The sequence below is a fragment of the Sinohyriopsis cumingii genome, chromosome 14 (genome assembly GCF_028554795.1).
Source record: "Sinohyriopsis cumingii isolate HCF-2022 chromosome 14, ASM2855479v2, whole genome shotgun sequence".
NCBI lineage: Eukaryota > Metazoa > Mollusca > Bivalvia > Unionida > Unionidae > Sinohyriopsis > Sinohyriopsis cumingii.
Genome location: NC_142974.1, coordinates 55,079,324 through 55,103,604, shown reverse-complemented (window position 1 = coordinate 55,103,604; position 24,281 = coordinate 55,079,324). Strand labels below are relative to the sequence as shown.

The 24,281-nt window shown below is 33.9% G+C and overlaps 1 protein-coding gene across 1 annotated transcript; it reads right to left on the bottom strand.

The window, feature by feature from the left end:
* Positions 1-1,923: 1,923 nt before the first annotated feature.
* LOC149783852 (uncharacterized) lies at positions 1,924-24,071 on the bottom strand. Its single transcript, XM_089932055.1, has 3 exons — positions 23,792-24,071; positions 20,471-20,623; positions 1,924-12,098 (listed from the first exon to the last, which is right to left on the bottom strand). The coding sequence occupies exons 1-3, from the start codon at positions 24,054-24,056 to the stop codon at positions 11,848-11,850; spliced, it is 669 nt and encodes a 222-aa protein (XP_089788181.1). The 5' UTR covers positions 24,057-24,071; the 3' UTR covers positions 1,924-11,847.
* Between the last annotated feature and the right edge of the window lie 210 nt (positions 24,072-24,281).

Genomic DNA, 24,281 nt, shown 5'->3' with positions numbered 1-24,281 from the left:
TGCTCCATACAACGTAAATATTGCATCGGTGATAGCGATTAATCTAGTGTGTGATGCTATCGAAGGAAGTTACCAGGTGGATACCAAGCAATCAAATCAGGCTCAACAGGGATATATCCTTTATTCGTTTTCACCAACAGCCCCTCCGGGATTTTTAATCGTTGAGAGTCCGATTAATCCGGTCTATATGCGATGCCATGATCGGTTTTTAACGAGAATTAATTTTAGACTTACCGATCAGTCAAATAACCTAATTGATCTACAAGAGGAGGAGTTAGTGATCACTCTGTTTGTAAGATCATAGCAGCAGGGGGGGCGATGACATCGACGCGGTCGTCGATGTGCTTACCGGACGCTGACGACGCTGGGGATCAACGCGCAGAAGGTGTTAATTAAACCAAATGACGTTTGGACGATCCCCCAACGACGTCGTCGTTTTTTTTTACCAGGCGCTGACGACACTAGATCGTTGAGTGCAGAAAGTAATAATTAAGCAAAATAACGATTGGACAAAATGTCCGATTCGCCCCCCCTGCTGCTCTGGACATGTTCCTTCCTTCAGCATCACTGCTGTTGGACCGTGATCTTCTATAATAACCTACTTATTTGCTGATGACCTTTGTTTTTCGGTCTTCCACACTGGACAATGCTTCACGGCAAAAGTGTAACACATTCTATTATTTGGTTTTTATACATAGTTCTTTGGCGATAACTCCAACCGCAATCGGCCTTTCTAATAGATGTGTTTGATTTAGTATAGATTTGTTTATGTTTGTTTAGTTCATCGATGTGTCATCGACGTTGGATTTCGTCCCGCTTTTGCCATTTGTATCTATGTTCACTGCTTCCCTGGCACTGTTCATTCGAGCCAATATCGTCAATCTTTCAAAATTTTTATAGACAAGAAAACATAATTTCATTTTTACAGTGAAAATATCTTCGATTTATTCATATATAAAAATCAGCACACTTTCAACCTTGTTATCAACTGACGAAACACACACACACACACACACACACTGAAACATTCTATGATTTTCATAGCGGAACTGTATAAATTTATTCTCCTTTGAACTCTCGGAAATTAGTGAATTATATTTATGTTAGAACTCACCACACGTTCAATATTGTCATTCTGGAACTGCTTTAGAAAATGTTTCAGAATGCAATTGACTCACAGGCTGCTAATCTATGATTAAGTTACAGAACAATATTTTTGTTCACGTTATTTACTATGCAGCCAAATTTCAAACGAATGGTTCGTTCTTGCTTTGACATTATTTTTCTGGTTCAATTTATACCTTGTTTATTTATACATTTTATACATGTTATCAAGCCTTCTTTTCGTTCCTCAAATTCATGTGCAGATTTTTGACAACGACACTTGAATCGAGTCCATTTAATGTTTTAACACAACAGTATGCCATCAACTACTCTACCATTGGGATTTATATTATTATTCTGTACTGTTATGATATATATATATATATATATATATATATATATATATATATATATATATATATATATATATATATATATATATATATATATATTGATTTATGTTATTTAATTAGGTTTAGGGCCTATTGAACTCAACTGAGTAACTTTTATTAATATGTACAGTCAAGTTTTGGTTATCAGTAACATTCAGTGACTAGTTTCGGTAATTAATGACTTAAAGTTACTTTATGTGATATGGAGACTAGTACCAATGAAAGACCAAAAGTTACTGCTATTAACAAAATAGTGTATAATAGTAAGTAACTATCATTTACTGACTTTTTCTGTACCTAAACATCCAGTTTGCCTAAACAGTACCTGTGGCATTCTCACGCGATATATAAGGGATATGTGTATTCGTTCGTAACATATCCGAGCAAATATTTCAACAAAATAAATGAAATAAACATACTGAAATAATAAAGTAAATCATTAGTATTGAAGACAGCTTCACAACCAGAAGAAAAACTCAAAGAGATCATGCAACATATTCTAATAAATAAGCATCAGCTGTAATTGAAAAGCCCTAGTAATTAAGGTTTGCTAGCTTACTACAGATGAAGGTAACTTTCAGTCTTATGTCAGGTGAGGCAGCACATGCATGTACAAGCATTAACAACTAAGACTGCCACGCTAGAAAATGATATTAAAGTTTGAAGAGAACACTTGTAGTGCAAGTCATCAAGGCTAAAAGTCAGCTGAGATGCTCTCATGAAACTGAGGACAATGACCTCCAACAAAAGAGGGACGATATGAAATAAAGTATTCAGAAGACAAATCAATGGTATGGTATTGGGGACACAGTAAATCTGAATGCCATGTTGCTTGTGTATCATAAATAAAGATAACCTATTTAATTCTACACTGTTTGTTACATAATACAGCAGTTTATTTGGCATCTATCTGATGCTTTATTGGTTCTGTAATGTTTATCATGATAAGTGCAATATTGAATGCCCTTCACAAATTCAGCAATGTATGGTAGTTCCATCTGGATTTTTCAAAAGAACTGTTTTCTTTACAGTGATGTTTATGTACTGAGTCAACATAACACCACCCAATGCAATTTCAATTTTATCCAAATTTGGGTTCAAGATGAATATTGTTTTGTGTTGTCTGTTCAATTTGCTCTTATTTGCTTAAGTGTATCCAGTTATTTTCAAGTATCCTTTTGTCGGCCTTTGCAACATGAGATCTTCAAATTTTACATTACGATTTGAAGGCAAATATTGCTAAAATGTCATTTGGTATAATAACAAAGCCAAAGAAGCAACTAACAAGTCAAATCAGCAGTTAATGATATGTAACACAATACAGTAATCAGCAGTTAATGATATATAACACAATACAGTAATCAGCAGTTAATGATATATAACACAATACAGTAAGAAGCAGTTAATGATATATAGGGGGTGCTCACCAGTTATTATGTACTTTTGAGAGAGTGACGTATGTAAGGTGAAGTTGTTTGCGTTTAAAACATGCACAATGGAGAGAATGTTGGCATACCTCTATGCTACATTAATGTAATATGGATGATTTTTTTGGGGATATTGTAATTTTGGAAATTGTACATGATATAAGCACACTGCTAACTAAAATGACTGCTCCCTTTTGCTAAATAAAATCAGCCTGAATTAGTTTAAAGTATACTGTCCATAGCAGCTATTAAATAGGGAAAGTGAATTTTGCCAGACTAAACAAAACCAGCTTCTGAAAGAATGAATGAATTACCAAATATTTAAAATGTAAAAAAAAAAGTTATTGGCTCTTTTTTTTAATACAATTTACCTCTGAAGTTCAGGAAGTGAAGATGACCAAGTGGAGCTAGCACATTTTTGAAAGGTGCACATCTGGAGTAAGGTCAAGCTGTATACTCTATAGCCCATATTACACCGATCAATCATACACCAAAATAAAGGGAATTGAAGGTTCATTGAATTATACTCAAGATATACAATGTCTTTTTAAAATAGCCAGTATAACCAGTGAGGAAAGCTGGGGAAATTCTTTTTCTTTAAAATTCTAACCCTATGCAGAATGTGAAACTCTAGAGCGCCACCATAACACAATACAGTAATCTACAGTTTTTGATATATAACACAAATACAGTAATCAGCAGTTAATGATATATAACACAATACAGTAATCAGCAGTTATTGATATATAACACAATACAGTAATCAGCAGTTATTGATATATAACACAATACAGTGATCAGCATCAGATATTAAACAGATTAAAAACTTTGTATCTTTTTAATATACTTTCTTTATCAATACAAATTTTGTATCAACTGGAAATAAATTTAAGCACAAATCATGTGTTTCATTCATTGATGTGTAACAGAGTATACAAAAGTTTCAATGCAATTAAAAAATTAACAAGACATTTTTGTTTAGTAATGGAGGACAGCATAACAGCAATGTGACAAGATGAGTAGAAGAAAAGATAAAAATCAAAATACAAAATTATCAGATATAGTGTTGCAAATTTCATACATTACACTACTTTCCATTGGCCATTTCTTTAACATGTCAGGAAAAAAATTAAGATGTTAAAAAAAATTATATAGTGTACAAACTGCACTGCAGCAAAAAGCTTGCACAACCAAATATATCATTAGGGCTATATTGTAAATAATAGGTGATGTGAAATTGCACAACATTTCATCCCCTTGTAAAAAGGGAATTATTGTAAGGTTGCGACATGTTCTTGTTGACATACATTTATATCATTAATTGATGTATTACTGTTCTTTTTAATTTCGATCTGGATAGAGAAGGGCAAATTAAAATGATGGGGTCAAATGCAGACAGCAAAGGCATTCTACGTTTATTGGAAATGTATAACTTATACAAGGCATATGATCATTATTTTATACCCCAAACTGTAAAACCACCATACCAAAATAATTTAAGTCATTTAAACGTGTTCTTAACAACCCACAGAGCCCTTCAATTTTACTTTAATTTCATGCAGCTGCTTGCACAGCAGCTCCATCACTCACATAAGAGAGCTTATTGCTATAACTAGAAAATAAGTCATCTTTCTGTCCATAATTGTTTCCTTAATGTACTCTAATTTTCAGCATGCCACTTTGAAGATAAAGGGAGATAACATGTCACAAAATGTATTTTTCTGCAATTGTAAAGTAAATGAGTTTGTATTGGTATCTCTTACTGTAGTTCAATAGTTCCTTGGTTCTAAACAACATTTTAGAGTTGGTTTCCTGGGATCACTGTCAGTCCCATCCACTTCTGGGTTGCTAACTTTGGAAATGTATGAACCAAGTTTGGGTAATGTTTTGAATTTGGCTTATAACTACATTTTGCTGCTTATATATGTATCACTGACTCATTCATGAAGGATGGCATCAAAAGAAAGGAAATCTTGCAATATGAAGATTGTCCAAGAGATGCAATGGAGGAGGCTTTTACTGATGAAGGCATATCCCCAAAAACACCGACCCCTTTCCTAAAGTGATTTATAAGATCAGAGTTCTCTGATTTAATATCACCCTTTTCCCCCAAAACCAATTTGCAAGCAATATTTGGGCTTTATTCGTGTTCTTAAAACAATAATAGTGACATCAGCCATTTAAAGTTACTCTGACAGTCTCATATCAGCACTGTCAATATAAGCAAATTAAGGCATATAAAAACATCAATTTAGATGACATGGCTAAACCTAAACAATGATGTCCCTGGAAAAAGAAATACTTCATCAGCATGGTCAACACACTCAAGTGACCACTTTATGAAGTAAGAAACAACTGTTTGATCAGGAAACAAGTGCCCATGGACTAGAGAAAGCAGCAGAACACACAACTTTTAATGACAAAATTTCATAAGGGAAAATGAGAATGGCTGTCAGGACCACTATATAAAGGACACCATCTGGGCAGTTTGACTGTATCTCCCAAATTTTGATAATATATTTTACATTATGTTGATTTTATCTATTTTACAATCATTACTTTCCATAATGTCTTGTCCAAAATCAAAGTCAACCAAGATTGTTACAAATTAATTAAACAGACAAAGCCTTAATTTGTGGTCATGGGAGAAACACACATCTTTCACATGAATTGAAATCAAAATTCACAAGCTGTTTCATTTCTATTATGGGTTCCATTAGTCTTGGAAATTCAATTTGGGTATATTTCATAAGAAAATCCTCTTGGGTTTTGGATTATTTTTTTTATTAACAGCTAGAAATACAAAATAATACAAAGTATAAATTTCAAGTAATCTGTGAGCAAAGTCCTTCTATATATGACATGCCATTCAATAATGTATACTACACGTGACAACATATAAATGACAAATACTCTAGGTATGTTACTATGGCAATAATAGCAAATGTCCAACTCTGTCGGTAAACATATCATAAAGCTTTCTGCCAAATAATTAAGAACTTCAAATGTTGCAAAGTTCTTAGAACATAATTCTCTGCAAATAAACTTGTAATGTTAAACATAGTTTTCACAAGAAATGTGTTCTTAATGAAGAAAAATCAATGTTATAAGGAAGAAAAAATATTGCTTGAAAACAAATCTTTATAACTGTGTAAAGAAGTTCTAGTCCCCAATTAAATCAAGGTTCACATTAACTTGCAATTGTGCATTATTTCAGCATGTTTCTGCTGACAGATTAAGTTACAAATTATTTTAATCGCTAAGGTGTAATATCTAGCCAATTTACTAAATTACTGTATTGAAAGTTATACAACTTAATGGCTCAAAATTAAAGGTATTCTACTTTCCTTTGGCTGTAAATGTTCAATGGTCCAATGGATAGCTAATCTCGATATGCGTTTGACATTGTTTTGTACCAAGGACTACTGAAGATTCAGCTGGACAAGTTTTGTGCCAAGGACTACCAAACATTCAGGACAAGTTCTGTGCCATGGACTACTGAAGATTCAGCAGGATGAGTTTTGTGCCAAGGACTACTGAAGATTCAGCAGGACAAGTTTTATGCCAAGGACTACCAAAGATTCAGGACAAGTTTTGTGCCAAGGACTATTAAAGATTCAGCAGGATGAGTTTTGTGTCAAGGACTTACTGAAGATTCAGCAGGACAAGTTTTGTGGCAAGGACTACTGAAGATTCAGCAGGACATGTTTTGTGCCAAGGACTACTGAAGATTCAGCAGGACAAGTTTTATGCCAAGGACTACCAAAGATTCAGCAGGATGAGTTTTGTGCCAAGGACTTACTGAAGATCCAGCAGGACAAGTTTTGTGCCAAGGACTTACTGAAGATTCAGCAGGACAAGTTTTGTGCCAAGGACTACTGAAGATTCAGCAGGACAAATAAATTTCTCAATCTGCTAGTCCTTCTGTCTACAAAGAAATTTATGTTAACTTCTAGGCCTCCTCTTGTATTCTACAATTTGTTCTGTTTGGTTTTCATAAAGATTTTCAAATGAAAAAATCTCTGTAAAACACAAAATGTGATTCTCAACAGTCATTATCATGAGGTGCTTCCATTGCTTTATTTACAGAGAAAGAGAAAAACATATTAAATGCAAACAAAATTGTTTTAATATTTGTTGATCTCACTCATTATTAAACCTGTGTGAGATCTGGATTATATAAGCCTATATTCCATGTTTATTAAAATCTGATCCAAATATAACCTCCAGAGTCAAGCAAGCTCGATTCATTAATAAGCAATGATCTTACTATCAAACTCTTCAAAGAGATTGAGGATACAAGTTCACATACCAAGTTTGATCAAAATCAGATCATAAATATGGCTTTCAGATGTTAACAAGCTCAGCCAATAAATGCAAGATCATCCCATTTATGTATGCATGCATCGTTCTTGTTATTAAAATTGTCTGAAAAATTAATAATATAAGTATGTATTCCAAGTTTAATCAAAATCAGATCAAAAACATAATCTCTAAAGTGATACTGACTTCAAGTATAAGATCACCTCATTGATATGCATATATTTTCCCTAGATCCAAACTCAATTCTCTAGTTCTAACAGAAGTTATCAAATTAGTGAGTTCTGTGAGGACAGTCAATCTTCATCAGCCTTATCACCCTCTAAGAAAATGAGAATGTTCCATTGACATAGCAAAAGCATCGGATGTTTAGAAAGGTCATTTGGATTGCTCTGTATTTTGAAATGCCACACAGTAGATATAGAACAGATATTATTGTGAAACTTAGTCAATACAGGATGTAGAATAGAGATTAATTTGTTTGATGGGATGAAAATAGAAAAATTGAAAAGAAAATGCAAACACTCTAGAGAATTCATTAAATGTAACTTAAAAGTTACTTTGGAAGCTATTTTCTCCAGGTTGTAATATAAATGAGAATAACATTTTGGGACTGAGATTAATGTATTTTGGGATAAAATGAGACTCATTCTTCTGACCAATCAGGCGATTCTACATTGAATGCATACAAAAAAGGATAAATAGAAACAAACCACAATGTTCCACTGTGTGATTGTTTGTGTCTAATATAATCTACATGTAAATGATAGTGTTTTATGTAAAATGTTATTAACATATTTTTCGATAGAATATCATGCAAATGAAAAACATATTTAACTAATATAATTGATCAATTTCACATTCAGGAAAAAAATTGTATTAAGCTTTATTGAAGCATTCCTTTTCTTAAAGCCGTCATTTTATACCTCTCATGGGAAATAGATTTTCTGTTTATATTTGAGACTTCTTTACTGGTAGACCTTTGGTCAAAAACAGTTTTTTATGATGACATTTCCTTTAATAATTACCTCATGAAAACTATGCCAATAAAAATTTTCCATTACACAATTATCATTCGCATCCTCTTTTCAGTACACTAACATGATGTGCCAAGTGAAAGTGAATTAATTTTAGATGTGTGCACTTTATATAAAATGTACTAAAAAGTGTATAATTATCCTCAAATAAAAGAACTACTTGGAATTAAGACTATGCTACTAATGCAAACAAAGTACATGTTAAAACAGGAAAAAAGTAAATCTTGATCCTACTGTGCAGTTCTCTCTCTCTCTCTTAAAACTAAATATGTTGAAATCCCTTTAAGTGCATAACATATTGTTACACGTTTACCCCTGGATGTAATCTTGCACCTCTTTTATTGCATTCTTTCGATTAGGTTAGATGTGTTTTGTATGGCTGTGATGGCTTACTGACCAATGATCAATGACCGATGACCAGCCAAAATGACAGGAATAATAAAAAAAACAAGAGTACCATGAACAGCACATTTTATACCCACCCCATATTTATTAATCCAGAGAATGGAAGCAACCTTTCCAGTTGTAAGTAAAACACACATGTATGTAGCATACCGTGTATCATACATGTTTGTTGTATTATTATTTATAAAATTCTATATGCATGTTGTTACAGTGACTTTATAATACAAATAATATTGGAATAAAAAATGATGTAAAGATGGCCTAAGACAAAAATAAAAGATGTAAAACATACACATGATGTTCAACTTGAATCATACATTTGGGATCTGTCAAAATGTAGATAAAAATTATGACAGTAAAACATGGAATCATCCAGTAAAAAGGGATAGCAGATTTTCTGCACATGTATAAAATGTCAATGTCACTCTTTTAATGCATCAAAATTTTTAAAAATAGAAAGCACTGGTTTTATGCAATTTAAAGTTGTATGTAGTACTGGTGATTTATCAACTGTAGGATTTTATCAAAATGAAGCATGATTTCCTCAAAAATATTTTATGATGAAACATGCAAACTGTTATCAAACATCAGCAATATGCAAAATGTTATCAAACATCAGCAATATGCAAAATGTTATCAAACACCAGCAATATGCAAAATGTTATCAAACATCAGCAATATGCAAAATGTGGATCACACACAGAATAATCTAGTTTGAAGACTGAACCCTTAATAGTTAAAACACAAAATAAGGTCAAGGTCAATGAAGCATTAATTATGGGTTACAGTGTCCTAATTGTAAGATCAGGTTGCAGTACTCTTCAAGATTTATACTTTCACCAAGTTTCCTGATTCTAGGAATAGCAGTTATCTATACAGCAGTTATCTATAATAAAACCTGTGTGGTCATTAGCTGAATTCAGTACTTAACATTAGCCAATAAAAAATTTGAAATGTAGGTCACATTGACTTTCTTTTGTTTTAACTGACTATTTAAATGATACATTGCAAGTAAATACAACATTAAATAAAATACCTCTAATTTTCACAAAAATGTACACACTTCCTGTTCAACAGGTCTTAAAATTTACTATATATTACAAAATTAAATGACAAAAAATAAAACCATTTCTAAATCTTAAATGCCCAATATTTCTTCCAAGGCAAAACTTGTTTGAATGCTGTTAGTGATAATTTTAGAACTTCTGTTACAAAAATTTCAAAATGATACCAATGTAGCACCTATAAGAAAATGTAATTCATTGTGCATTGATGCAATATGAATTTGAGCTGAAATTAATGGAAAATGTAATAGGCTGTATGTTTTATAAATATCATGCTGTACTCCTAATGACAAATTTGTCTCTAAACAGGGACGGATCTTTCAATCAACCATATAAATCTTAGGTTCAAATAATAAGCTGAAAATTTCAAAAAAATAAACCTTATGACTATTTTATCTGGAAAGAATATCTTCTACAATAATTACTATAGATGCAATTGTATGCATTCTTTATGTCACTGTACTCCTTTATATCAAAGTACTCCTTCTCTATGTCATTGTACTCCTTCTTTGTGTCATTGTACTCCTTCTTTGTGTCATTGTACTCCTTCTGTCATATCATTTAACTCCTTCTTTATGTCATTGTACTCCTTCTTTGTCATTGTACTCTTTCTTTACATCATTGTACTCCTTCTTTAATGTCATTGTACTCTTTCTTTAATGTCAATGTACTCCTTCTTTAATGTCATTGTGCTCCTTTATGTCATTGTACCCCTTCTTTATGTCATTGTACCCCTTCTTTATGTCATTGTACTCCTTATTTAATGTCACTGTACTCTTTCTTTAATGTCAATGTCCTCCTTCTTTATGTCACTGTACTCCTTTGATGTCATTGTACTCCTTCTTTATGTAATTATACTCCTTTTTTATGTTACTGTACTTCTTCTTATGTCATTGTATTCCTCTGATGTCACTGTACTCCTTCTTTATGTCATCGTACACCTCCTTTATGTTAAAATACTCCTTCTTTATGGCATTGTATTCTTTCTTTAATGTCAATGTCCTCCTTCTTTATGTCACTGTACTCCTTTGATGTCATTGTGCTCCTTCTTTATGTCATTATACTCCTTTTTTATGTTACTGTACTTCTTCTTATGTCATTGTATTCCTCTGATGTCTCTGTACTCCTTCTTTATGTCATCGTACACCTACTTTATGTTAAAATACTCCTTCTTTATGGCATTGTATTCTTTCTTTAATGTCATTGTATTGTTTCTTTAATGTAATTCTAGTCTTTCTTTAATGTCACTTTACTATTTTTAATGTCATTGTACTCATTATTTAATATCATTGCCCTCTGTCCTTAATGTCACAGTATTAATCATTTGACATCACTGTACTCCTTTAACATCATTTGTACTCCTTTAATGGCATTGCACTCCTTCTTTCATGTCATTGTACTCATTCTTTATTGTTATTGTACTCCTTTAATGTCACAATACTCCTTCTTTAACGTCATTGTACTCTTTCTTTAACATCAATGTACTCTTATTTCAACATTACTGCGCTGGTTTTTTAATGCCTAAAAGTGACTGATGATATTTTTAAAACATACCATTGCAGCAAGGTATCACTTTCTAGTACAGATGAAATGGGCAAAAAAGATGAGTATTACTTTTGAAACGATTACATAGATGATAAAACAGATGAAAATATATTATCACATACAAATATGATAATATACAAATATTCATCTCAGAAAGATATCAACTGGACATGATTTAAGGGAAAAATACATTTCTTGCAGTAAGTTGACATCACCTGAGGGTATTGTTCATTTAATGAGGTAAACAATTACATTTTGCTACTTACGTGCAAGCAAGACAATATTTAAATCTGTATAACTATTATACAGTATCCTGATATAAACACTATTTTACTCTCCAGATGTCTGGAAAAGGCCTCAAAACATTGAAATCCTTCTACCATCATGAATAATTTACTTACAAATAAACACGACGTGTTCCAAATGTAAAATATACTTCGATTTCATTCGAGACAACTCTGAACAAGCTATATTGTTAATAAAGATGCAGACAAATGAATATATACAAGTGAGACTTTTCTAAGTAATGGGAAATGTCATGGTACATCTCCAGCTAATATTTTCCCCCACGCACGCTTACCCTACTCATTTCATAGTTCCTGTATGCGGCTGCTGCATGTGTGTCCCTCCGTATTTGGAGATAATGAACGGTGAAGCACATTCCAGCAAGTAAGGATACCAATGTGCTTGCACAGCAAAGATAGAATGACCATCCCAACAGCCTTCTTTCAGGGTACTTCAGCCAAGCTTTATTGGTACCGGCATTTGTACCAAACACAATCAAAGCAATTAAAAGAAAAACTCCTAGAAAGAGGAAAACAAGTACTTATATGTTTAATGATATTACAGTATAGGTCATATTATGACATGAAAATAAAACATATCTGATTTTTAAAAGGAGAAATTCATAAAAATCCTTAAAAAATATTAGGAAATTAAATAGAAGGAAATCTTGATCCATATACTTCTCAGTTATCACAACTCCATTCCTTTTTGCACATGCAGTCAAACCTCTCTTAACTTGCCATCTTTTGGAGAGCCAAGACAAAGGCCCCTAAAGACAGGTGGCTGTTTCACCAAGGTTTGTTTATACAGTGGAACGTCACTATGGTCTTAAACTATGTAACAAAAAAGAGTGAAAACCAACAAGTTTTGTAACATTGAACATATAATTTTTTTTCCATAAAACACAAAGTGAAAGAATTAAAAATAATAGTATGGTGAATGAAATCCTAAACAGTCCTAAATATTTTATCAAGTCCATAACTACTGAGTGATCCAAATGAGTTTCAGTGGTATTTTAAATAATGTCCACTAATGTACGTATGCATCAACATTAATGATATGTCACTACGATATAATCCAAATAAGGCTTTGATAAATTCACAGAAATTCCAAGTAGATATGATCCAAAATGTCTTTAAATGAATACACAGTAATTCCAATACAGGTAATTTTCAATTAATTTGAGAACTTAAAAATTCCAATGAATCAGAGAATTAAATAAACAAATCCCTTCAAGCAAACACAGCTAAATGTCCTTCCAAGACTGATATTAATACTAGGACTGTCAAATTCTCTGTAACACAATCTTGTGTAGAAAGCTAAGACAAAATACAGAGAGCGTTGCAACTGATAATCTCAATTATAAACAAAATCAACTGTTTTAACACTGGCCTATTAGAAATTAGATCAGCTTGGCCTTTCAGAATGCATGTCCTGAAGATAGATCACGTGATGTTTCCTCGAAGTGAATAGTACTCATCAACCTTGAAAGCTAGGAATCAAATTACGCACTACAAGAATTACTCATTTTAAAGTGTGAAATTGGGGTCACTGGTTAAAATTAGTATCAAAAATATTATTAACTAAATGGCCCGTTAAAACTATTATTATGAAAAAAACCCACATAATATAGATATACATAAGAACAGTATGGAGGATTAATGGACCTTTCAGAAGTAACTGTTTAAGACAGGTGATTGTAAAATACAGACGACCTTTAAGAACAGTATGATTGCATGTGCATAAGTTTCAATCTCCACTCCCTCCCCCACCCCAACTCCACAACCACTGGAGAATGGATCAAAATTCCAACAATTCTGCAGATCATACCTGATCACTCTATGATTATCCCAGTATCAAACAGTTATGTACCTGCATGATATTGCAAGCACACTGATGTATGGACTGGTAAGATAAAATAATAATAATAATAATAATAATAATAATAATAATAATAATTTACAAAAACAAACCATTCACTCTCTGAAAATAACAAGATCTTCTTGATTAAACCTATGACACTTCAGTGGATAACATGCACTAACAATTACTCAAAACCTTACTCTCAATATACTACTAAAACTTTTCAATAACAATTAGGAAACTGTTACTTTACCGCCATCTTGACAAGAAGCAACAGTGATATGATACCAGTACCCAAACCTAGCAAGAAGAACATTAAACCATCCAGCTCTTCTCCCCAAAAGCGACAACAGTCCATATTTGCAAAACCATGGAAAAAGGTTGGTATGGATGTGTAGGGAAATTTTGCATATTTTACCAAGACTAGTCACCTCTATACGAATAATCAGTTGATATATAGATAATGTTGAAAAGACCTCCATGACCAAACAAATGCAAGGATAAAAGTAAGCACTGTGAAACGGAAGAGTATGAAGAATTGCTTAATGGCTCGGGACCACGTGAAAATAATAAAATAAACGTCGAAGCAATTCACAAATAATAGTGTCAACAACTTTGCAAACTTTTAGTCCATGAAAGATAAAGAGTGTTCATAATATGACGTGTAGACAAATACTGATTCAGTCGTAAATGAAGAAAGTAAAACATTAATAATATGTGAACTACCAGACAAACATAGAAATCACACACACACACCGTGTGTATGTGTGTGTGATGGAATTTTAACGTAGCTTTAACATTTTTTTAGTCATATTGCTATGATGTCTGCAGTGTGGCAGTTTATAGTGATGTCTAGCACTGTGGTATCGTGACGCAGACATGTAGCATGACGTCCAACCCAGGCACATTATCCCGACACCAGGCTGACCTGTCCTAACACTTACCTCTTAATACTGTGCGCCAAGCGAAGGAACTGCTGATACCATTTTTGTTAAATTTTTGGTATGACCCGGCTGGGGTTCGAACCAGTGACCTCTAACTACTAGGCCATCGAAGCGATCACAGACAATCTATTATCAGTCTCACCGCGTTTGTTTGCAACTTGCTGCTGAATAGTTAGCACATCAACCATTTCAATAGATAAAATTCAAAATCCACCGAAAATTAGTTTCGGTTCTTGTTGTTGTTGTAGGGTTTAACGCCATTTTTCAGCACACGATAGGCTATGCATGGAGGCCTGTATTAATGGTGGAGGAAGAACCCGGGAAAACCCCGGAAAGAACCACCGATCCACGAGAAGCTACTGGCAAGCTTTCTCAAATACCCACATTGGCTGAATCCGAGACTCGAACCCACGCAGACAGAGGTGAGATGGCAATGATCCGTAACGGAGAGCGCTTTAGACCACTGGGCCACTCGGGGCCTCAAAATTAGTTTCGGTAATTCTGATCTTCTAGTTTTGCAATCGGACTAATACCAAGTCATCGTCGATTTCCTGCCATAATAGGTTTCTTTATGGTACTTGCATTATTACTGTCATCTGTAAACATTTACAGCGATACATTTTGCTGACATTTTCAAATGTTAACCGCATAAAATGTAATTCATTACTTTGATAAAATCTTTCTCAAAATTATGGGTTTTTTTTCTCTCAAACTTGTATTGAGTTCTGTACAAGATTTTAACAACAATTTGCTACTGTTCAAACAAGACATTTATGTGCATCCTTGAAAGTTTTAAACTCAGCTATATGAATTCTTCACTGGTTCTGTCTTCTATGTATGAAACAGTCCTGGAACTGTCGGTTTTGTGCTCTTGTCATCAGCAATCTGCTTCTTTTCCAAGGTGATAACATAATCATTTTCACCTGTAATTAATTTCTATTGAATAAGTAATCCTTGCAATATTCAACGCGTATAATGGAATTTCCAAATCCACTTCTTAACAGGTATAATATAATATTCTGGTATTTGGTACATATTTTCTTCTAGTCATCGAATTTGTCTATCGGTTGCCCATCTATTTTGTTTTATCTTTTAATGGCAGCCACACATTGGCCTATGCATAGTGGCTGGTAGGATCAAGACACGTAACAAATTACCTTCACCTTTTATATCCAATCCACTATATTTCATCTGTCTTAATTGGTCTAGGATATATATATATATATATATATATATATATATATATATATATATATATATATATATATATATATATATATATATATTGAAATCTCTTTAGAACTATGGGATTCATTTAAATTCTCATATTATTAGCAGATGGATCAAATTGCTCTTTAAATGTGCCGCTTAATTTCATTCTTAATAATGCAGGGCGCAGTTGATTATGTAGGTGTATCTGTATACTTGTATGTATCATATGTATGTTTACAAGGTTTTTACTTTACATTTTAATTTAGACGTATGTACTATGTAGTCTGAAATAAAGAATTCTTATCTTATCTATCTATTCCCGATATCAGTAAACTTCTGTTTGGTAATCTGAGTGTACAATAATCCCGATTAAGGTCAAAGTTGTAATTTTTCCTAATTGTGGATTTCCGAAACTATTCAAAACGTTCAGAACAAAACAATGTACTTTACTTTACGTAACACTCATGAAGAGTTTTCCGTTTGAAATGTTCCATGACAGCTATAATGTATTAGCAAACGTCATTTCATATGCTCATATGCTTGAATTATTAAGTGTTGGGTGAACCTTTTACACTGGTTTTACAGTTGTTTAATTAAATATTTCAATGCTACCAGTGTTTTGTATGTGTAAATAATTGTCTGCATACATTTTAGTTGGGTTTTAACTTTCTTTTTGTTTAAAAAAAATAGCTTAAAAATATCCTTGCTCTGATCTAAATGAACAAACAAATATTGTTACGAAATATCAGTTTGAAAAAATAAGTCTGTATAAGGAAAACATATCCCGGCTCAAAAGAAGATCCCAGCTCAAAGATGGACGGCAGAGATGCAGCCGTATTATGCGACGACCTGGCACTGTGCTCAGGAGGGCCAAAAATAATTAATAAAATATTTTGTAATTAGAGGTTAAGCTTTAGCCTAACGAGCCGATAAAGTCACCCACGTGACCTAGATCTTGCACCTTCTGTTCACGTATCATTGACCAATAGGTACGTAATATAGACACTTTTCTTGCATCTATACTGTTTGATCTTATCAGGTCTTATAGTTAAAAGTGTAAAAATTTCATGTACTCTAATCGTAGAGAGGCTCAAACTCAAGGTCACTAAATCTTGGGAAATAATGTACAAACTTCACTCAATGTGCACAGTTTCTTCATCTTAAAATTATCTGTTCGCGAAATTTTCAAATCACACATGTTTATATTGATTATTTTCATCTCCATTACTGTTCATTAATGTCCATTACTGTGTTTAGAGAGACCTTTCTTGTCGCTGGGGGTTCGAGTCTCGAATTCGGTTAATGTGGGTACGTGAGAAAGCTTGCCAGTAGCTTCTCGTGGATCGGTGGTTCTTTCCGGGGTTTTACCGGGTTCTTCCTCCACCATTAATACTGGCCGCCATGTATAGCCTATCTTGTGCTGAAAAATGGCGCCAAACCCTACGACAACAACAGCAGCAACAACAACACACATGTTTAATTTTGTGAATGGTAAATACAGAGTCACTAAACTATTTTAATGCAAAATGAGGTTAAAAAATATGGACGTTTTGCAGAAAATTACATAAAGATTTATTTCCAGCAATTCATGCACCTATATGTGTAGAATCAACTGATGCAGAAATAAAATGTAATTTTTCTTAAAGCAACAATTCTGCTCAGCGGTTACATAATAAAAAATGTCGTGCAAGTCATTTTAACCTAATTTTCTCATTCGCGAGTAATATCCTTAAACACTGATGTACCTATATGTTTCCATCACTACATTCAACAGTGTCACAAAAATGGGGATGAATGCAAATCCTCAGTGTAAACACCGGATTATAACAAAAATGGGGATAAATGCAAATCCTCAGTGTAAACACCGGATTATAACAAAAATGGGGATAAAAGCAAATCCTCAGTGTAAACACCCGATTATAACAAGAGCCCCTTGAAGGGACTGATGCTCTGCTCGCCGAAAAGGATTTCTTGGAATTCAAGATAAAACCATTTGTTTCTTTTAACTGCTGAGTGTTGAAACCATCTTTGACATTCTTCAGCGATAACACCATTCTCAAAGTAGTTGACGTGGTGAACCTATTGGATGTCAGACTGGTACCCTTCTCATTTAGATCAAAGTAACATCGCTTAAAGTCTTTTGATCAAAATCCTATGTAATAATGTAATTTCATAATAATGACAACACAATTTCACGATAGCTGACATGGTAGTCATATTGGACACAAGACGGGCATATTTTTCATTGAGGACCAACTAGGCAATACACATAGTACACTGCTGAAACCCCATTTGATAATAGCCATCATTTTTTTTTTTTTTTTTGGGGGGGGGGGTAGAGATAATAATACTGTCCAGAGAGTTAGACAGTTTCATTTAGGCCCATCTAGATATCAAAAAGAATTTTTCCAAAGAAAACCCTATGCCAAATGAGCCCCTTTAAGAGGAGTAGATAAAACGAAATGTTCAAGACGGCCACATACGGAACGTCGCTTGAGCACCATTTTAATGTTAGATCAACAAAATATTATAAAAAGATCTTTGAGTGAAAACTCAATGATGATGTGTCCATTCATTCAGAAGAAGTGATAACGATATTTTCAAGCAGGCCAACGAGGCAGATAGATCAGGCACCAGATCAGCACCATTTTCATTGAGGTACGAGTAGTCTAAAGCGAAGTCTTTTGGTGAAAACCCCATTTCAATATGACTTTCCGTTCAGTAGTCATGATATATATATTTATTAGATGGCTGCTGTGGTGGCCATATTAGATTTCAGATTGGCACCACTTTCATTGTCGGCCAGGATGACACCATAAGAAGTCTTTAGTGGAAACGTAATGTTGATAAGACTATTTACTCTGGTGAAGCTGCGATAACAAAATATGTCCACTGTGTGGCTGCCATATTGGATGTCAGAACGGCGCCTAGTTCATTTAAGACCAACTGGATATCATATGAAGTCTTTAGGTGAAAAGTTTGTTTATATGACCATTCATCCAGGAGGTGTAATGAAAACTAGATTTTCAAGATGACTGCCACTGCGTTAATACCGAATGTAAGACCAGCAGAACGTCATAAGAAGTCTTGTAGTGCCATCCCCATCTTCATATGACCATCAATATAGGATGATTAGTGATAAGATTTCCAAGAAGACCACAGTGGCGGCCATATTTACCTCAGATCAGCACCATTTTCTTTAGGACTGGCTGAATATTTTAAGATGTCTTCTAGTGAAACCTCTATGTTGATACAACCGTCCCTTCAATAGGAGTAGCGATAGCAATATTTTCACAATGGCTACCAGGTCGGCGCCATTTTTATTTAGAACCAAATAGAAATCACAAGCAGCCTTTTAGTGATAACCCCATGTTTACACGTCTATTGATTCAGGAAAAGTATTGATCACTAGATTTTTATGATAGCTGGCATGGCGACAATACTGAATGTCTGATCAGCATCATTTTCAATTAGACATAGTGGTGATGATATGAGGTATTTTAATGAAAAATCCCATACTGATATGCCCAGCTTTTCAGGAGGAGTAGTGATATCAATATTTTATAAGATGACCATCGTGGCGGCCATATTTGATATGCTGGCAGCAACATTTTCATACAGGACCAACTATACCATGGGATACATATATGTCTAAAGTGGTTTAGGAGAAGTAGTGATAACAATCCCGTGTTGACGAACGAACGGACGACGAACAACAGACCATCTCCGAAGTTCTATTGGTCTATGACAAGCAGAGCTATAACGCTGGTCACTGTATCCTATTTAGAGCCCGTGATTAGTTTCATCATCACTATAAATGCATGGATGAAATGTTGGTCAATATAACCTACTTTGGCCGTCGGTGAGTAGTAGTGTCCCTCAAGATGCTTGCACCCATCAAGACTGCTGATTCTTTGTGCAAGAATTTTTGAGATATGTTAATGTTGCCGCTTACGACAACAAAAAAGCTGCCGGAAATGTGATACCGATGTTGTTGCTGTATTTTCGGGGGAAAAAGTTATTCAAAAATTACAATTTTTGGAAGAGGACCGTTAATAAATTATGTCATTTACTTTTGTCATGGCAAATATTAGCAAAACATGATTACCAAAAATGGCATGCAATGATACAAGTCCCACTGTTATATTTTGGCCAATTTATAAACACTCAAGGAATCATTCCTAGTTTGGATCGCTAAAGTGAAGAAATAAATATACAAATGCTTCGAAGAAATGCTCACAATGTTCTTATTCAAAATATCGATTTTATACATGTCTGTATCAAAATCCCACACTAAAGAAAACAAAAATATGTGCCAGAGAAAACAAGTAAAACCGTAATCTGTATTTACACAAGCAATTACTGAAATTACTTTATATTGCAATTACTGTATTTGGCCCACAAAATGTTAATAATATTTTTCACATTTTGTGGATGGGAGAAGGAGCTTTTTTCTGAAACTTGACTTCTAATATTACTGTTTTGACAATTTTTCTACAAATGGACCCAAACATGAATCAGAGCCAGAACATTCAAATTATTTCGCCAGAAACATTTATTAAATAGTTTTGTCCAAACGATGTCGAAGGAGAAGTGACCACAATCTTTGTCATGGATGGACAAACAACCATATTATCGTGTGCACGGAGGTGATGACAATATACCCCTTAAAGTATGAAATGTGGAAATAAACAGTAATACACAATCTACGGTTGCCCCAAAAAATTCTGATATAATTAATAGCTAGTAACTGGATAACTTATTTCATATTACAAATATTGATAATGAATTAAGAAACATAAAATAAAATCCAAATCAATAACAGAAAATTTACTATTTCAAAAAGTAGGAAGGAACTATATACTAACTTACCCACTGAATACTGCAGTACAGTAGCGGCTGCATACAACCATTTGTGTTTTTCCCTAGGAACACAATTGATGAGGGCAATAAGAACGAAGATAGCGTTGATGAATGCGATGATGACGGATGTTGTCACAAGGGCTTGCGTCGTCTGAAAAAATCCTGTCAATATAGGAAAGAAAATTATCGTACAAGTTAGAGAATGATAATTCTACCCCATCTGAAACCATCTAAGCAAGTTACCGCACCAATCACCTTGCCTGCACTTAACATCCCCGATACCCTCTCGACTAAGCGCACATTCCAAAACAAAGACGAAAACCAACTTGCACATACAGGCATGCTGGATTCAAACCCGCAACCTCCCGCTTCCGAGGCGGACGCTCTAACCACTAGGCCACCGGGCGGTCCCTAAGATGGTTAAACAGTACCAGGCTTGTGACAGTATTTCCATGCAACACGGGTGATAAACACTGAGTTGGACAATTTTGTCAGTTCGCTCTGGCGTTGTACGTGGTGTTGAAGACACCAACACAAATATTTGTCAGTGGTGCAATCTGAATTTGTTTCGAATCGTCTGGAAAATAATAGTATTTACACAGAAGTATAATGAATAAAATCTTAAAGCGACAACACTCACTAAACGTTGCTAAGAGACGGAAATCGTTGCAAGAAGCGCTACTTTCAATTGCTGTACATTTCTCATAATCCCCATACTCAGCTATCAACTTGATTATACCGGCTTGCATCATCAGCTTAAACTTAAGACATCAATGAGACATCAATATGTAAGCGGCTTAATTCAGTTACATTAATTCGGTAGGAAAATGAGAACAAGAATACATTAGATCTCGTCTATCTTTGGGACGTGATGGTGTTAAAAAACAACAACAACAACAAAAAAACAGTTAACTTACGGAATATATTTTGATATGACTTAAAACATGAAGAAATCGTTGAGTTCTGAAGTACGTGTTTTCTCAAAACTCAATTAAATCGATAAAAACCAAATAAATCGTATCTGTCAAATTTGCCACGAGATTTTTTTGTTTATCAAAGGGTTGGAGGGGGGGGGGTGCTTGGTGGGAGGAGTGGTGTCTTGTTTGGTTTTGGTTTTCTTTGGATTTTTTAAAATTTTCATTTCATCTTACGTACTTCCCGTTTCAAATTTTTCACTGCTCTTTATTACCTTTTCTCCGTGGTCAATTCAGGTCAGAATGATATTTTGTGATATTTTGTTTTAAAGTAAGTTTTGTAAGCTTTTTTGTTTCCTGAATAGTCCGCACTATGCAACACAGCTGTTCTTATTCCGTACCCTTTTTCATAGGAAATTCAAGTTTCATTAAAGAAATTACTTCTCTCTCTCTCTCTGGTTTTTGTTTTAACGTAGCTTTAAAAATTTTTCAGTCATATCGCTACGATGTCTGCAGCTTGACAGTTTTATAATCATGTCTAGCACTGGGGCATCATGCCGCAGACATGTAACACCATGTCCCACCCAGTCACATTATCATGACACTAGGCAGACCGGTACTAACACTAACCTCTTAATGCTGAGCGCCAAGCGATGCAGCTGTTAGTCTTAATGCTGAGCGCCAAGCGATGCAGCTATTAGTACTTATTTTATTAACTGTTTGTTATGATTCGGCCGGGGTTTAAACCCGCGACCTCCCGCATCCGAGGCGGATGCTCTAACATTAGGCCACCAGAATGGTCAACATTACTTCTAGCTTAGTTGTAATTATAGATTAAAGTCTTCCACGTAAAATATTTATCATTAAATTCTGATATAATATGACAGAGTGTAGTGTACGGATGATGAGAATCATTAGTATTCACATGTATAACAAACTTTATCTGATATGTAATTTCAATACAGTTCAAACGCATATACACTTAATAGATGATATTTATCTGTCTTTAAAACAAAACCGAATGAATATCAATGCATCTGAAAAGAAAAGTATTACAATCGGAACAAGAAAGCACCTATCTACTAAAACAGAATGTATATCGATACGTCTGAAGCGCATATCCACGAAACAGAACGTATTTATATGAATGAAATTTAAGAGCTGATCGTCAATTTGAAAATTAGAATTTTGATCAAATTATGCTCGTGAGAATACATTTTTGGACATTTTGTCTTAAACATTCCTGCTGATGAAAGTTACAAAGTAAACGCCACTATAATCATTAATAAGTTGGGGGGGGGGAGGTCGTCAGAGAAGGAAACTTGCTCCAGTTAAAAAAAAAAAAACAAGTTCTAATATTAATAACTTTAATCGTTTAGGCATTTTCCAATTATGTACACGAAAAGGAAATGGACATTATCATGGTGGAGGGAGGCTTAATTTAAAAAAAAAAATGAAAGATAAAAGACAATATGCCAATCTATACCCTTTCAATTTACCAAAATAATGGTTTTGCTAATCGTGGTTTTAACAAAATCGTATTAAAAAATGTGAGAGATTATTTATCGGGATTTTGCTCAGTTAATACAACAAATATTCAAACATATTTATTAATGACATCACTGGGGTTAATTATGCAAATAACTCTAAATTTAAAATCTGAATTTTTATCAAATTAAGTTTTTAAGAATGTTTTGTCGAGTTGCATATTTCTTTAGTCCACAATAAATATTGGTATTATAAATTGATTTAATTTATGTTGTTTTCAGGGGTAATCTGTAATGAATTAGTGTTTGTACTGTTCGATACTGACTACGAATTTCAACGGTGCGAGCTTGCTATCCCCGCGTACGTCTGATAAGGGCTCCAATATCCAACAGTAAAAACACAAGTTTATTACTTATATACCCATATTTATTATATATCGAACAGTACAGACACTAATTTATTAATTATATACACCCTATTATTACATAATGAACTTCATTTAAATTGCTTTTCACAAAATTAAAGTAAATACAATAATGTTTGAAGAGGAATGTTGTTTTTAATATTAAATATACTTAGTATGACGTTACGTGATTTTATGGACTGTTGTTTTATCATAAAACTGCGGTGGCAACTATCTAATTGGGTCCTTGGTGTATTTAACAGCACCCTAGAAGTGCATGGCAACATCCAATAAGGTACAAATTTCCACGCAATGCATTTATATCGAAAGTCACGAGCTGGAGATATAATTAGTAATTCCTCACAATTGCCCTTACCTGGCTTCGTTTTGTAAGAGTTACGTACCTTAGGTTAATACATGTATTATTCGTGACCGTTCATACGCATTTACTCTCTGATCACATCCTTTTTGATTTTGACGCTGTTACAGAAAAAGTCGTATCTACAAAAAGTATTTCATACAAACCTGGTGCAATGTAGTCTCTGATGGGGTCGTATCTTCTGTCAAAAAGCCAAAAACACCCTGTAAATGTATACCCGTACTGTTGTCCTCTCTCATCTGAGTACTGATTAAAACAAAATTCCCAAAGGCCAACTTTCGTAAACCGAGTCAACATAATGGCATTTGGCTCGCTCTCAACCCAATACGATGTAGCGAAACCAGTTATCAACAAAATTAAAGCGACACAAGCTAAAAAGAAACCGATGCCAGACCACAGACGGCTCACCATTTTGAAATGTGACAATTGTACATTCACTTGAAAGGAAATACCATTTTCACTTCTAGGTACATACCTAATTTACCTTTCATATACGAACCATTGAATTTTTTTTGGTGTTTTATTATATTATTTTGGAGTGGAACGTATATTATGGGGAAAAATTAAAATCATTTTCAATTATAACATCAATTGGCCAACCGTAAAATTTGATTCTGTTAAATCAAATATACGGCC

Coding starts and splice junctions, on each gene's coding strand:
- LOC149783852 (XM_089932055.1), bottom strand. CDS start 24,056: ATGGTGAGCCGTCTGTGGTCTGGCATCGGTTTCTTTTTAGCTTGTGTC. Junction 20,624..23,791: donor CAGAGACTACATTGCACCAG/GTTTGTATGAAA, acceptor CTATATTGACAG/GATTTTTTCAGACGACGCAA. Junction 12,099..20,470: donor TGTACTGCAGTATTCAGTGG/GTAAGTTAGTAT, acceptor TCCTCTTTCTAG/GAGTTTTTCTTTTAATTGCT.